The sequence below is a fragment of the Phaenicophaeus curvirostris genome, chromosome 1 (assembly GCF_032191515.1).
Source record: "Phaenicophaeus curvirostris isolate KB17595 chromosome 1, BPBGC_Pcur_1.0, whole genome shotgun sequence".
Lineage (NCBI taxonomy): Eukaryota > Metazoa > Chordata > Aves > Cuculiformes > Cuculidae > Phaenicophaeus > Phaenicophaeus curvirostris.
Window position 1 is genome coordinate 74,061,842 of NC_091392.1, and position 16,069 is coordinate 74,077,910.

General features: G+C 41.7%; 1 protein-coding gene across 4 annotated transcripts in view; it reads right to left on the reverse strand.

The window, feature by feature from the left end:
• The window catches only part of ARFGAP3 (ARF GTPase activating protein 3), a 36,404-nt gene extending 20,791 nt beyond the window's left edge, over window positions 1-15,613 (reverse strand). For all 4 annotated transcript variants that reach the window (XM_069864226.1, XM_069864217.1, XM_069864208.1 and 1 more), the window contains exons 1-5: window positions 15,467-15,613; window positions 8,514-8,632; window positions 7,252-7,324; window positions 4,298-4,429; window positions 719-802 (exon numbers count right to left, since the gene is read on the reverse strand). In XM_069864226.1, the coding sequence (XP_069720327.1) occupies window positions 719-802; window positions 4,298-4,429; window positions 7,252-7,324; window positions 8,514-8,632; window positions 15,467-15,535 (477 nt within the window). In that variant the 5' untranslated portion in view covers window positions 15,536-15,613. The remainder of the gene's footprint in view (window positions 1-718; window positions 803-4,297; window positions 4,430-7,251; window positions 7,325-8,513; window positions 8,633-15,466) is intronic.
• Between the last annotated feature and the right edge of the window lie 456 nt (window positions 15,614-16,069).

Below are 16,069 nucleotides of genomic sequence, written 5' to 3' on the forward strand. Positions count from 1 at the left end.
TCTCTATCCCAAAAGACACCTCATGATCATACTTGTTTTAGGTATTCACAGACTGCAACTGTACTAGAAAGCAATTATTCTAAAACACTTAATACTGTTGCAAGATTTAGGAATACTATGTGTAGTAATAACTTAATTGCTCCAAGTTTAAGATTACAGTTGCTGAAGTTGTTTTCACTGGTATCTTTCAAATACCTGTCTCAAGGGGTCTGTGACATTAATGTGTGAAATAAACACAGTGCCTATCACCTTAACGAGGTAGTATCAAATAAGCAAAAACCAACAGTAGCAATAGCCTTCAGAAAGTTATTTTAAGTGCTTCAAAGAGGAGATAAGTATTTTGGAGGGAAAAAAGAAGCTTCTGCTTAGCAAATGTTTTAAAAACTTTACTGATTAAAACTCAAAATTATCACATATTTAAATCAGGGCACTGCCAAGCAAGGAATCACGAGTCCAAGCGGAATTGTATGCCTACAAAAAAATACTTTCATTCCACATTTAGCTACAATTTAGGTCATTCTAAATTATCAGGTTACAAAGTGGTTCACATCCAGGAAGAATTTTGAGACCCACAGAAGGAAAAACAGATGAACGTTAACTCCTTGGTATACCCTTTCTCTATAAGTTTTTCTTTCAGGGTTTAATCTTCATCATAGAGCACACAGTTAATCCAAGTGTGCAGAAAGCTAACAAGAATTAAATACAGGCAAATCTATACCTTGGGAGAAACATGGGATGCAAAAAAGTCTTCCTCTTTGTTTTGAGGTGATACAGGTGGCATTCCACATCCATCTATCCACAGCTAGAATTAAAGCAGCGAGAGATAATTTTACAGGACAATTGCATGAATATGTTTTTTCAAATGTACTAATCTTAAAACAATTCTTTTTTTCAGACTTAAAATGTACTGATTTGTTTTTTCCCAGTACATATTTTTTCTTTGCTAATTTTTTTTCAGCTTCATTATACGACATTCCTATTTTTTTTTAATTTCATACATCTTTGATGTGTTCCTTCACATTACTCATTTCCTTCCTAATAAATGGTCAGTATAAGCTCTGCTACAGTAATATTGCAATATTTAGTACCATCAGAGCTTTAGAATAAGTAAGTTTTTTCATATTCTCATGTAACGCATTTTCTCCCTAGTATTCTTCTTCTGCCGAAAGCTAAAAAAAAATAAAACATAACACTAGCAGTCACTGGAAACCTTTTTCAAAATTGTACCAGAGTGGTCTGGTAGCCCTGATGAATTTACCCACCTTGCCTCAGAGAATCATAGAATAACCAGGTTGGAAGAGACCCACCGGATCATCGAGTCCAACCATTCCTATCAAACACTAAACCATGCCCCTTAGCACCTCATCCACCCATCCCTTAAACACCTCCAGGGAAGGTGACTCAACCACCTCCCTGGGCAGCCTGTTCCAGTGCCCAATGACCCTTTCTGTGAAGAATTTTTTCCCAATATCCAGCCTCAATCTCCCCTGGCGGAGCTTGATCAACACTTCCACCCGGCTTAGTGTTGTCTGCAAACTTGCTATGGGTGCACTCAATGCCTTCATCCAGGTCATTGATAAAGACATTGAACAGGGCTGTACCCAGCACTGCGCCCTGGGGAACCCCACTTGTCACTGGCCTCCAGCTGGATTTCGCACCATTTCCCACCACTCTCTGGGCCCGGCCATCCAACCAGTTTTCCACCCAGGAGAGTGTGCACCTGTCCAGGCCAGAGGCTGACAGTTTCTCAAGCAGAATGCTGTGAGAAACTGTGTCAAAGGCTTTACTGAAGTCCAGGAAGACCACATCCACAGCCTTTCCCTCATCCAGCAGCCGAGTCACTTTGTCATAGAAGGCGATCAGGTTAGTTTGGCAAGACCTGCCTTTTGTGAACCCATGTTGACTGGGCCTGATCACCTGGTTCTCTTGCATGTGCTTCATGATAGCACTCAGGATCACCTGTTCTATGACTTTCCCTGGCACTGAGGTCAGACTGACAGGCCTGTAGTTCCCTGGGTCCTCCCTGCGACCCTTCTTGTAGATGGGCACAACATCAGCCAGCCTCCAGTCCAGTGGAACTTCCCCAGTCAGCCAGGACTGTTGGAAGATGATGGAAAGAGGTTTGGCCAGCACATCCATCAGCTTCTTCAATATCCTTGGATGAACCCCATCCGGCCCCATAGACTTGTGGGTGTCTAGTCGGGCTAGCAAGGCTCTGACCACCTCCTCTTGGATCATGGGAGCCTCATTTTGCTCCTCTAGCTCCTGGGTTTGTACACAGACAGAAGAACTTTCTTTACAATTAAAGACTGAGGCAAAGAAGGCATTAAGTACCTCAGCCTTTTCCTCATCCCCTGTCACTGTTGTTCCTTCTGCGTCCAATAGGGACTGTATGGTCTCCCTAGTCCTCCTTTTATTATTTATATATTTATAGAAGGATTTTTTGTTATGTTTCACAGACTTTGCCAATCTGATTTCTAATTGAGCCTTAGCCCTTCTGATTTTTTCTCTACACAATCTCACTTTCCTCCTGTAGTCCACCCAAGAGGCCTGTCCCCTCTGCCTCAGAGCCCTAAAACCTCTGCTAAAGTCAAAGCGGAGTTTTGCAAGATGCTTACATCTTTGAGCAATGCCTGATCTCAAAGTGGGCTGAGGGCCCACAGCGCCACAAAACTTTTAACATCATGCACGACAGGACTACAGCCTGTCTTAGGGTACTTTCTACTATGTGCAAAAGATTGATGACCAAATGACCTCTGTCAGAAAGGTTACTGAATGTGCAGCAAGCTTCTTCATTCAACAGTCAACCAAATCCATAAGTAAGAGAAGAATTTTTTTAAGAAAGGTATAGTTGGCTCTAAATTTAATTATCTGAATAATTTACTTCAGCAATTTAGATAGTACATAATTCAAGAATATATTTACTGAGATGTTTTTAATAAGAAATACATTATTAATATCAAACAACTGGATGGAATCTGTAATTGAAGCAAAACAATCACAGTTCCCAAAAGTGTCATTTGGGGAACTAACCAGCAAGTGGAATACATACGATGTATTTTATTTACTTCAATGTGTTTTACACATAAAGCTGTTTAATAAGTCAAAAGGAATATTTTCTAAAATTAGTGTTATGAACTGTATTGTCTATAATATTTATAATACAGAATTATTACAGTTCATTAAATTTCACACTACTTGATGCATAAATTGGAAAAAAACCCCGAGCTTTCTTGCTTTTCTTTTAATTCCCACTCACGCGATCAACTAATAATGAATCAGTCACAGTCTTTAACAAGCTGAATTAAACAATGAAAACATGATTTCTGTGCATGTAGAAGAGAACTGCAGACAAACCTATTTAACAGCTCAGAACATCAATTCTGCATCCTTTGAACTTCTTCCTGCCAGCAATCTAACTTAACATTTTGACAGCATGAACCGTTTTAGCATTTTTAATGGAGAACAGCAAGTTCAGGATATATACATATATAACTCACTGGTTTTTTTAAAAATTATTTTTGTAGGGAAAAAAGCAAAAACACACATTCACCTGTTCAAATAAGATTACACTTAAATCAAAAATATTTTGTAGTTAATTCTACTAACATTTTTGCACACTGTACTTTTCAATAATAATTCAGTTCCATATAAGCAAAAATAAAAGCACTATATAGTTCATGGTGAAGTGCTGACATTTTCGTTACGTAGTACCACTAATGTAATTTTAGAGCACACCTGCAAAGAATGAAGTTCCCATTTTGAAGAATATCTAAAGATATCTATATATATATAGATATATATCTATCGATATATAATATCTATATATAGATATTCTTTATATCTATATATATCTATATCTACCTATATATATATAGATATCGATATAGATATAGATATAGAGATATAGATATAGATATAGAGATATAGATATAGATATAGAGATATAGATATAGATATAGAGATATAGATATAGATATAGAGATATATATATAGATATAGAGATATATATATAGATATAGAGATATATATAGATATATATAGAATATAAAGAATATCTATTACCCTGTAATATCTGGCTGAGCTCTACCTCAATATTCTTCTTCCGAAAAAAAAAAAAAAAAAAAAAAGACAAGCTAGAAGTAGTTTAGTCCCCTGCTTGCCTATTCACTGCAGTGTGTATCAGTACTGCTCGAAGACAGGTAATCTTTTGCATCACTAATTAAAAACTTAAAATTACTCTGGGGGAAAGATAAAGTTTTTCAGAAATCTTCATGACACATGACACACTACTCACATCAGTACCATGCTTTCTTGTTGCCTGCGTTGCAAGAGATTTAATCTTCTCCTTGTAAAGCTGAGCAGCACGACTGTTATACTTTGCATTGGTGTCATTTGTTGTGCATCCATGTTGATGGAAAAAAGCAGACTATGAAGGAGAACACAGGAAACACTGTGAGAAACAGGTTTTAAAAGCTAATGCTATTTAACATAAAAATATGTCACAATGCAACAAAACACTGCTGCTGTACCTAAATCTAATCTTTTTAACTATGAAGTTTATGAAGATCTCCAAAATAAAAAGAAAATTCTATTCCACCAACCTCTACATACAAATAACACAACAGAAAAAACCAAATACATTAGTGGGATGTTTTAAAAGCATACACAAATGCAAGCTTGCCATCATATACAAAGAATCCTAGTTCTGAAATTAAGTTTAGAAAGGAAGAGGTAAAATTGACTGCCAATAGCTGTGCTTCAAAGGACATTCCTGACATTCCAAAAGGCACTGGTTGCCTTCATCTCTAGCATGCTGGAGAGAACAATGTGTGTTCAACAGCATCAAAATTACTGTATAGAAAGTCTTCCTTCAAAAGTAAAGCACGTGTATTCACACATATAGGTTTGTACCTGTATATATTTCTGTGTTTGTATCAAAATATAAATACATAAATGAAAAATTTTATTCTGATTTAGGATATTAAAACAAAAGCAAATCAACACATCTAAATCAATGCCACAAGCTGTTTGAAAGATCGAAAATAATCGTTTTCCCAGTACCTAGAACTGAAGCAAATCTTTATTACATGGAAGAACACGTCAGACTATTACAGTAAAATACAACAAACAAGCTTCTGATAAGATCAGCAAGGCTAGATAACCTGAAATTATGACTTCACGTGCTGAAATTGCAAACCAAAAAACTAGTATACAAGTACCAGATTTTGTATAAAAATTAAGCAATAACCACGCAGGAGAGAGATAATGGCAGTCAGCTTCTGTAATTACAACAGAAACAGTCATGAACATCACAAATGCCAAGAAGATTGTGCATTTTATATTTAAATAAATATACCTATGAACTTGATATTCAGAGCTTTTTATTTGTAAACCCTAATTCCAATCATTCTAGAGATTTATTCTGAAAACAAAAGCAGCTCAGAACACTTCAGATTTTCTAGTAAGCTGATACATAGCTACCAAGTTTGGGACCATTGTTATCCAAGATTCAGCATCATCAGGCAATTACAGAACACAAATTATTAACATTAATCTGATAGTGCTTCTAAATAGTAGTTAATAAAAACAGAGTTTGACATTGAACTGGAACAAAACCAGAATTTTTTAGAAAAGAAAAAAAATGTTAATTTTACTTTTAAAAATGTCCAGATAGTTTACTAAACTGGTCTTTAAAATTTCAGGTATTACTCTTCTTAGGTAAGCCAATGCTTTGTGAATTTGAGGTATCTGAGGGGTGGCTGTGTGTATATACACTTCTTGGTACAAAGTATGATAGGAAACAGTGACGACCAAGCAGAAAGACTCAAAATTAAATAATAAAGGTTTACTGCTATTGTTCTGGTAAAATGCTTTCTAAGATTAACTGAAGTATCTTCCAAGCTTTGCCTTCTCTTCTTTCCAAGTGCCTTAAACCCTCTGTATAACAAAGTTTATACAGTTTATATTCCTCTGGATGAAAAAAAGAAAATATTTTTCAATAAATATCTCCCTCTTCTGAGTAGTTAAAAGTGTAATTTTTATCTACTAAGTGGCAGAACAGTAACTTGATCAGTAAATTCATATAACAGTATTATTAACACAAAAAGGTGTAACTCGGAAAGGACAGGCAGAAGAAAAAGAGAGAAGACACCATGGAACTGCTCAGATCTGTAAGCCAGAGACAGTGACCTACTGAATGTCTAACTTAAAGGAAAAGGTTTGATTGAAAAATGCAGAAGTAGGAAATAAATAATAATGAGCACAAATTCATCATTTTTTACATGGAAGTGGGAGAAAAATAGAAACAAAAATGCAGAATCTTGAAGTGATCATTAAGAAAACTGTTAAGGAAAGGTCAACAGAAAGCAAGTCTGAGTGAAGTTTCCTAAAGAAACAACATTAAGGACAAAGCACAAATGAAGAAAGATACAGGGTAAGCATCCAGAGAATTAGAAGAAAATATAAATTGTTTAGATAAGTTCCATATTTCCACACAGGGTAGGTCAACTTAGGGAAGTAGTCTCAGTTACTGGTGGTCAATTTCTGAAAAAACATGGGAAAACAGACAAGATTCCAAAAGAGGCGACAAAGGAAAACATCCTCTTTTTAAAAGGAGGTTGAAAACCATACAGCCATTGATGCAACTTCAATTTACAAAAATATTGTGTAACAAACTTATTAATAAGTACATAAAAATCAAGTTGAAAGTAACAGCCAACACGAATTGCCCCAAATCAAAACACTGCTACTTCCTCTCTGATAGCATAGTGCGTCTTATCTTGACTTTCGTGTAAGTCAGATCTTGACCTCAGTGTGACTTTTGACAGAGACATGATTTTTGGCATGACATTTTCATAAACCATGCAGGGAAACATGGTCACAGGAAGATGCCCATAACTAGGTTTACAGGCTGTTGGAAAGCCACCTTTCAGCAGTTGTCAGGGCTTCCCTGTTAAATTAGACATGCATTTATAAAGAATCTGATCTGGCCTTTTCAGCGACTTTTATTAATAACTTGTAAGAAAAAATAAAACATTTGCAGATTATACCAAGACCGAAAAGTTGCAAGAAGTATGGTGGATGAAACCAACATACAAAGGGATTCTTGAAGACAAGAGGGAGGCAGGGGGAAGAGAAATGATCGGGGAAAAAGAAAAATATCCCCAAGATATGAGCCAGTAAGGACAGACAATAGCTACCAAAACTAACAAGCTTCAGTGTGCAAAGCAAATACTCATGAGTACATACAGCATTTGCATTTCCTCCAACTTGCATGCATCTCAGCTGAAACCAAGACCAATTAGAATCCAGTTCTGTAGATCTAAACAGAAGGAAACATTTTCCGTGTTATCTTCAAAGCCTTTTAAAATCTCTCTACCTTTTCTTTTTTTTTTGTAAATTGTTTCTCCCCCCCTCCTTTTTTGTAATGTGAAAAACATGCATCTATAGAAAAAAAATACCTGCAACAATCACAGTGTGCAAAACAAATGAATGCATATATGTAGATCTTCCACAGTTCTTCAAAATGTAAAAGTGTGAAAAAAATGCACCCTCTGGCCTACAAGTTTTCCCTTTAAAAAGCATCAATAAAACAGATTTTCAGGAACCACATTTGAATTCTATCAGCAGCAGATGACAATCATAAATAACGTACTAAGTGACAATTTGAATGCCATATCGCAACAAAAATTTGGAGCTTAGAGTATAAGGAGAATTAATACCACGATTATTAGGAATGGATTCTTGAGAGGCCTCTTGTAACACCCTTATACAGGGAAAAGGCAGCAAAGGAGGAACTGTCAATGGAAAACGGCTGCTTTCATCTGCAATCCATTTTTGTATGCAATGCTCTCACTCATTTCAAGAACCATTTCAAACACAATAATTTATTAAGCCAAAAAGGCAAACAGGCCATCAGTTCGGATATCCACCAGAAATGTGACAAGCTCAGGGTACGTATTTACTACACTAACTGACTGACTGAGCTAAACAGCTGCCAAAAGGGTGGCCCTCTGCACTACCCCAGTACCATCACTAAGGTGACACCATAATGAACTACTTCAGCAAGCAGAGCTGGCAAATGCTATTCAGCACTCTGTGCTCATTTGCTAGGGGGTCAGATTATCTGCACAAGCAATACACTGCGACACTGCTGAAGATGATAATCTAATATTTGCCTTAGTCTTGATTTGAAGGGATGATAAAAACATTTCAATAGGCTTACTCCATTCTTCATTTTCATCATCTTGAATGTAGAAACAGAACTGCCGACAAACACACACTACTTGTACGATAAGCAGGTAATGGGAATGGGTGCACAGTACAAATTCTGCCGAATCCTACCTATTTACCTAATTTCCAAGCAACTATCAGTCAAAAAGCCAATACAAACATTAAAATGGTCTGATTAGAGGTTGAGAGAAGAATGGCTTTTCTCCTCTGAGCAGGTATCTGAACAAACAAACACTAAAAGAGGCAATTTTTACTATAAAAATATACAAACTACTTACCGAATGAAACTCAAGTGAACACCAAGTGATCGATGGGTTCCTGAACAATCAATACAGAGAAAAACTCCATAGGTTATGCTTGCCCAGCTAGGGTTCTTCGCCCCACAGTCAAAACATACCTTAAAGAAAATAAAGATCAGCAACAGGACTTGAGCATAGCTTTGTCTCATAGTTGTGTTACAAGTCACGCTAACACCTTTGCAGTGATCAAACTTAACTGATAGATTCTTACAGCATCTGTTGACGTGACAACTTCATATCATCCAATTTTATAAATATAAGGAGGAGTTACACAATGTGCCCACACCTGTGTATCTTTGCCCTTATCAGACAGGACCACGTACCTTCACGGTTTCCGACTACAAGCGTACACAGGGACCACAGGTTGAGAACCCACATCAGTGTAGTTCAAACACACATTTAACACAGTACTTCCAGCACTATTGAAATAGGAAAGCATTTAAGAAATGTTTTCCCAAGAGCAGGCTTTTCTCATGACGTACCACTGAGTCGACTCTTCTCCCGGAATGCTTATGACTGCAGTTATCAACAGCGCTAATCATCATCTACTTTCCCATACAGAACCCTTACAATAAGCATGAGAAATCCTGCTGTGAGAAGAAAGCGTCCACACTGTGTATTGCCTAGCCTAATGCTCTCTGCCAGACACGACTATTTGCATGATGCACCACACACATTGCTGTAGCAACCTTTTAACTGTCCATAACGTACACATGCTGAAAAGCAAATATGCCCATAATTACTGCATAGACAAAACCAAGAATTTCTCATCCTCTGTCACCATGTTAGATTCCTAACATTCAGACAGAACTACAAGAGTTATCTGTGTCTACACCTCATATACTTTGCAGGTCTGCAGACCGCCACTTTCAAGTCCTGTTTCGGCTATTCTAAATTTAGCACTTTTTTGACCAAGAAAAGCAAGAACAAAAGCATTATCTGCTACAGATCAATTTTTCAACAGCAAGGAAGAACACAGATTTAAACACAAACCACTATTCCTAGTTAATGCCATGTGCACACAGCTGTTCCACTGTGAAAGTATTTAATTATCTGATCAATGCTTTTTCAGTGGTATTGATAAAGGCTGCAGAGAAGTACTTTGACAGTAAAAGCATCCATCTATAGCTACAATCAGTGGCATCTACTAAGAAATAACTCCAGAGAGAGACAAGTTTTTACATACAAATCGATGGAGTTCCAATCTGCAATTTTATCCTTTAACATCCTCCTATAATGCATCCTCAAAGAGCAATGGAAATTCTAGCTGTAGGCAGAAGGAATAAAGTTTCTTCCAAGCCAGCTGGGGACGTATGCTACACCCTACACACAGGCCACAATACTTCCAGCTGGAAAAATAAAAAGTTAAAAAGTCTCCTTGCTAGAAACTCCATTCATACAGCTAAACAGGTGGGTTTATCTCTAATTTTTTTTTTTTACATTCCCAGAGAAACAACACCCCAGTTTGCACTGAAGTCAGCTCACCCAGATTAATTTCAAGTACGTGCCCAGAAGCAGCTTAAACCTAGACTCCACATTTCAGTGTGGTTTAACCTTGTCCAAATTCATCAGGCACAAGCAAGATTCACGAGTAGATCCAGCATTAGCTCTTCCAACACATGAACATTTTAAGGGTGAGTTTCAGTTAGGCTAATGATCAATAACACAAATGGAAAGTACAGAGGTCACAGTTTCCACCTGTGCAAGTCCCCTCTTTCTTGCTAAACAGAGACTCAATATTTATTAATGTTAACTCATTTATGTATCCCATATTATATGTGGAAATGGGATCATTCACTGACATACAGCAGAAAGAAGAAATAAGATAAAAGCTACACAGAATGACTGACAAGAAGACTGAAAAAAGCACAGGTGGAAGAATGACAGACAGGGAAAAAGAAGAATGAGTAACTCTTCATGTATGCCATATCCCAGGAAAACACAGAGCCTCAGTAGTCACTATCTTTTTCCCAATTCTCTCCATTCTTTTAAGTAGTTCCTTAAAAACCAATGAGTCTTATTCTTCACTTTAAATTGGCTATTTTCAGGCTTTTTCTTGCAAGGCCAAAAGTAGGATGGGTAAAACAAAACACAAGATGCTGCTTGAAACCAAAGTCACCAGGGCTCACTTCTAATACAGCAGAGCAAAGCAGACTTTCAGTTGTAACTCTCGTGGAAATTTCCCTCCAGTACAAATGGTAAATGAAAATGTTGAGTATCAGTGGGTGGTTAAAGAAAACATCTCATGCTTTAAAGAAGTTGTTATAAACATCCCTTAGGATCCTTCTGCCCTCCCAGTACAATTATAAGCACTTCTTAATTTCAACATCTTAGAAGTCAGTTGCATCACCTTGGAAGCTAGCTGCCACGTAACAGTACAGCTCGGTATCTTCACTCATGCGGGGCTCTATCAATTACTCACCAGACACCTGTGAGAATTATTTATCTGCATCAAAACTACCGCTCTTCAGACTGTGATGCAAATAGGAATATCTAATTATCTTCCAAAAGGAATGTAAGAACTGCCATTTCCATCATGTTATGCAACAGAAATAGAAGTTTCATTAACATCTAGACTCATTTTGCTTAGTTTTCTCAGCTTTTGAAGTTCCCACCACATAAATGTTAACAAGAATTTGGGGGAGGAATAAAATCTTTTTCAGGGCCAACCTATAAAACTGTTTCCATTTTAAAAACAGATCAAGTGTATTTTCTCTACTGATTTAAGTACGACTAAAATACCAAAATAATAATAAAAGTATCAATTTGAAGGATATGCTTAAATCACCTATTGCTTTTAAAATACACTTGCATTCTTTTTGCCTATTTTGTGTTAAAGCCTTTCAGGACAGCCTAGATTCAGTAGCAGTCACTTTGAAAAAAAAAAAGGAGCAAAAGCCCCAATTGATATGTTTGAACCAGAGGAAACAGGTATAACCCATAGCAAGTGGTCATTAAATCATACAGCATCCATCTTACATAAGTTACCTATGTTAATAAATAAATACACAACATATATCGTTATTGCGTATGGAAATGTAATAATACATAGCCTATAGGGATGTTAGTTTAGACAAGTCATAAGAGGTGAGCAGGTTTGGCACACTTATCCCTGAGGTCACAGTTACACACACGCTTCCAACCTCCCATGTAGCAGGGTGACTGCCACAGGGCAGCTTCGCTTCTCCTTGTTCCTAGCAAGCAAGGCTACCCTACAGCTGCAGCAACACTAAACCGGCTAAAACTCAGATCGTTCCACACTTGTTAAAGGTGATCAAAACCCAAGCAGCTACTGCCTTATTTACCAGCCACCATATCCAGGTACGCTTACGCTCTCGTCTTTCTCTTGCATCAGCAATAATAATCACACTGGCAACCGGCGCTGCACTGATCTGACTCAGTGCAAAGGTAGCTCCACCTCACGCCACGGCCACATGACCAGCAAAGCCAACACAAGCACATAAGGGAGGGAACAGGAGCGCTCCCCACAGGAAGGAGACAGGACTGACCATTTTGAAAGTGCTGTTGTGTAGAAGAGACTGAAGTGAGACATGTGAGATTGCACTCCACTCTGGGGCAAAAAGACCCACCCACCACACCCCACAAAACACACCCCAATAAACAGAGCTGAACAGTTGATAAACCACCACCACAACACACACACTTCGTTTTCAGATGGTTCAGGTCCTCGATCTGGCTGTCCAAGCAGGGACATGAATACCATCATCAACAGATGAAAAGAAACGACCAGCAAGAAGGGAATGAAAAGCTAACCATTTCAGAAGAACAGAGCCGCGCCAGATTAAAAGAGACTATACAGCACAGCCTCAGGGTGCAAATTTTCAAACAGATGAGCTTTACACACTCAAGTTAACAATATCAGGTAGCTTAAGGGCTATCAGCACTTTTATACGTGCAAAATACATCCTATTTAATAATTGCAACGTCTGTTAACTGTCATTAGGCAGTTCTGTATTACATAATACCCACAGACTCACCAAGAACTCAAAAAAAGCTATTTCTCATACACAGAAAAGGACACTATGATCAAAAGGTGCATATGTAAATTTCACCTAATGCAATGTAAAATTCAAGTATCAGCTTAAACACACTATAAAGCATAAATTAAACTGCACATTTATTTAAATGAGAATTATTTTCCTAAGCTCGTGCACCAAGAGCTACTGCAGAGCACCTGGCACAGCGTAAACGCACATGCAAGCTTTCAGTAGGTGCTCAGTAAGCCCAGATGCTGCACAAAAGACATTGGATCACCCCAAGCTGTACACATAAACAACACAGTTAAAGCATATTACTAAGCTTTTAATACAGAACCTTTCCAATATCTGCACTTTCCCATCTGTGACTTTCCCATCTGTGTCTTTCCCAGCAGAAAAGACCTACCAATAAAAGGGGCAGGCTGCATAAAAAAGAACACAAGAGAAAGGAAACAGAACAAGATGTGACCAAACATGGAAGGATAAAGTTTTACTTAAAACCACTGGTCAGATACTCAGGCACGGGACAGCAGTGAGATCTAAGCTGCTGATGTTTCCCACTCTCCTTTCTTTCAGTCTTTACAGGTCAACACGACCGGACGTTGTAGCAGTGCTCCTGTGAGTTCTCTGCACCTGAGCTACTTCTTTCAAACTGACCTGGTGTGAAAGGCAGCAGACGCTGTGCCAATATTGCTTTGTCAACATTGGCACCAAATTTCTATATAGCACCTGACACGACTGCAAGGAAACAGATATGCCTGAGCAACCACAAGTACCACAACCACCTTACAAAGCCTAGCACAGCAATAACGAGCTCAGAACTGCTCAGGGTACTCCACCCCCACATCTTCCATCCTGTCTTCCACCCTCACCAGCTACAAACAGTGCCTTCTGATTCTCTTGTGATCCCAACACAGAACAAGCATCACAACAGCATTACAGAACTACTCAATCTCGAAGACACTGTGCCAGTGAATTTCAGGAACCTGCAAAGGATTTTATCTTTGACTCTCCTTGTTGGGACTAAAACCTTTCCTCAATGAACCTTTTACCCCATTGCAAAGGCAAGTTCCGGAATACTTGTGTTAGAAACTAGTTAGCAAGTGTTAATCTTTGAGGTAAGAATTCTGAGAAGCCAGACATGTACATTACCCATATAGTCTTAACAATTTGTGTTCAAAGCACGGAAGTCAGTTTTGGACCAAAGACAGACCTCCTGACTCATACTCCCACAAAACAAAACAACAGTGTTTCTTCTTAATTGCTTCCTAGTGTATTTTTCATATATGTTCAGAGCGCACATCGTGATACCAACACAGCGGAGCAGAGGGCACTAAAAGCAGCATGGAGACACACAGCTGCTATAGGTAGTTCTGTCACCCAAAACTTCTGCCACGCCACCTCATAGCTTGCCCAGTTCACAGCAGCCACCGCTCCCCTGTGTAAATAAGAGACACGTAAAGACCGACAGGACTTTACAGCAGTAAAAAATTTAAGTTAGCCCAGGACGGGGCAAATATCAAACTTTTACCATCACAGAAGTGGCAAGGCCACCATGGGGGAAAGGAGGAGGGGAAGGGAAGGGGGGGAAAAGGAGGAGGGGAAGGGAAGGGGGGGAAAAGGAGGAGGAGGGGAAGGGAAGGGGGGAAAGGAGGAGGAGGGGAAGGGAAGGGGGGAAAGGAGGAGGAGGGGAAGGGAAGGGGGGAAAGGAGGAGGAGGGGAAGGGAAGGGGGGAAAGGAGGAGGAGGGGAAGGGAAGGGGGGAAAGGAGGAGGAGGGGAAGGGAAGGGGGGAAAGGAGGAGGAGGGGAAGGGAAGGGGGGAAAGGAGGAGGAGGGGAAGGGAAGGGGGGAAAGGAGGAGGAGGGGAAGGGAAGGGGGGAAAGGAGGAGGAGGGGAAGGGAAGGGGGAAAGGAGGAGAAGGGGAAGGGAAGGGAAGGGAAGGGGGGGAAAAGGAGGAGGGGAAGGGAAGGGGGGGAAAAGGAGGAGGGGAAGGGAAGGGGGGGAAAAGGAGGAGGAGGGGAAGGGAAGGGGGAAAGGAGGAGGAGGGGAAGGGAAGGGGGGAAAGGAGGAGGAGGGGAAGGGAAGGGGGGAAAGGAGGAGGAGGGGAAGGGAAGGGGGGAAAGGAGGAGGAGGGGAAGGGAAGGGGGGAAAGGAGGAGGAGGGGAAGGGAAGGGGGGAAAGGAGGAGGAGGGGAAGGGAAGGGGGGCAAGGAGGAGGAGGGGAAGGGAAGGGGGGAAAGGAGGAGGAGGGGAAGGGAAGGGGGGAAAGGAGGAGGAGGGGAAGGGAAGGGGGGAAAGGAGGAGGAGGGGAAGGGAAGGGGGGAAAGGAGGAGGAGGGGAAGGGAAGGGGGGAAAGGAGGAGGAGGGGAAGGGAAGGGGGGAAAGGAGGAGGAGGGGAAGGGAAGGGGGGAAAGGAGGAGGAGGGGAAGGGAAGGGGGGAAAGGAGGAGGAGGGGAAGGGAAGGGGGGAAAGGAGGAGGAGGAGGGGAAGGGAAGGGGGGAAAGGAGGAGGAGGAGGGGAAGGGAAGGGGGGAAAGGAGGAGGAGGGGAAGGGAAGGGAAGGGGGGAAAGGAGGAGGGAAGGGAAGGGGGGAAAGGAGGAGGGAAGGGAAGGGGGGAAAGGAGGAGGGAAGGGGGGGGGAAACAGACTCTACGCCGTCACTGTTTTGAAACTCGCTTTTTGTTTTCAGCTGAGCTGACCCTGCTCCCAGCGACAGGTCCCGAGAGGAGCGGCGCTTCGCAGAACCATGGAATGGTTTGGGTGGGAAGGGACCCCAAAGCCCTCCCAGTTCCACCCCCCTGCGGCGGGCCAGGGCCCTTCCCGGCGGATCGGGCTGCCCCGAGCCCCCGCAGGGAGGGGGCAGCCACCGCTTCCCGGGGCGCCCCGTCCCCGCGGGAGCCGCCGCTCCTCCCCCGACACGTGGCGCCGGCCCCTACCTTGTTGGTGGGGACGGAGCGGAGCCGCTTGAAGACGGCGGCGATGTCCTGCTTGCCGGGGTCGCCCATGGCGCCGGGGGATCGCGGGGCGCGACGGAGGCTCCGCCCGGGAGGCGGCGGCGGCCACGCGGCGCGCGCGCGCCCTCCCCTCCCCGACCCGGCGGCGGCAGCGGCGGCGTGGCGGGGGCGGGGCGCGCGCGGGGCGCGCGGCGCCGAGAGAGGAACCGCCCCCCCGCCCCGCCCCGCCGCGTCAGCGCCTGCTGAGGGGGGGGAGAGGGGAGAGGGAATAGGGGAGATGGGAGGGTGGGTTAAAAGGGAGCCAGAAACGGGGAAGAGTGAGCCCCCGGGGGGCCAGAAACGGGGCAAAAAGCGGCCAAAGAGGTTGTAGAGAGGAGGGTGCTGGCCTCTTCTCCCAAGAGACAGGGGACAGGACAAGAGGGAATGGCCTCAAGCTCCGCCAGGGGAGGTTTAGGCTGGACATTAGGAAAAAATTCTTCACAGAAAGGGTCATTGGGCACTGGCAGAGGCTGCCCAGGGAGGTGGTTGAGTCACCTTCCCTGGAGGTGTTTAAGGCACGGGTGGACGAGGTGCTAAGGAGCATGG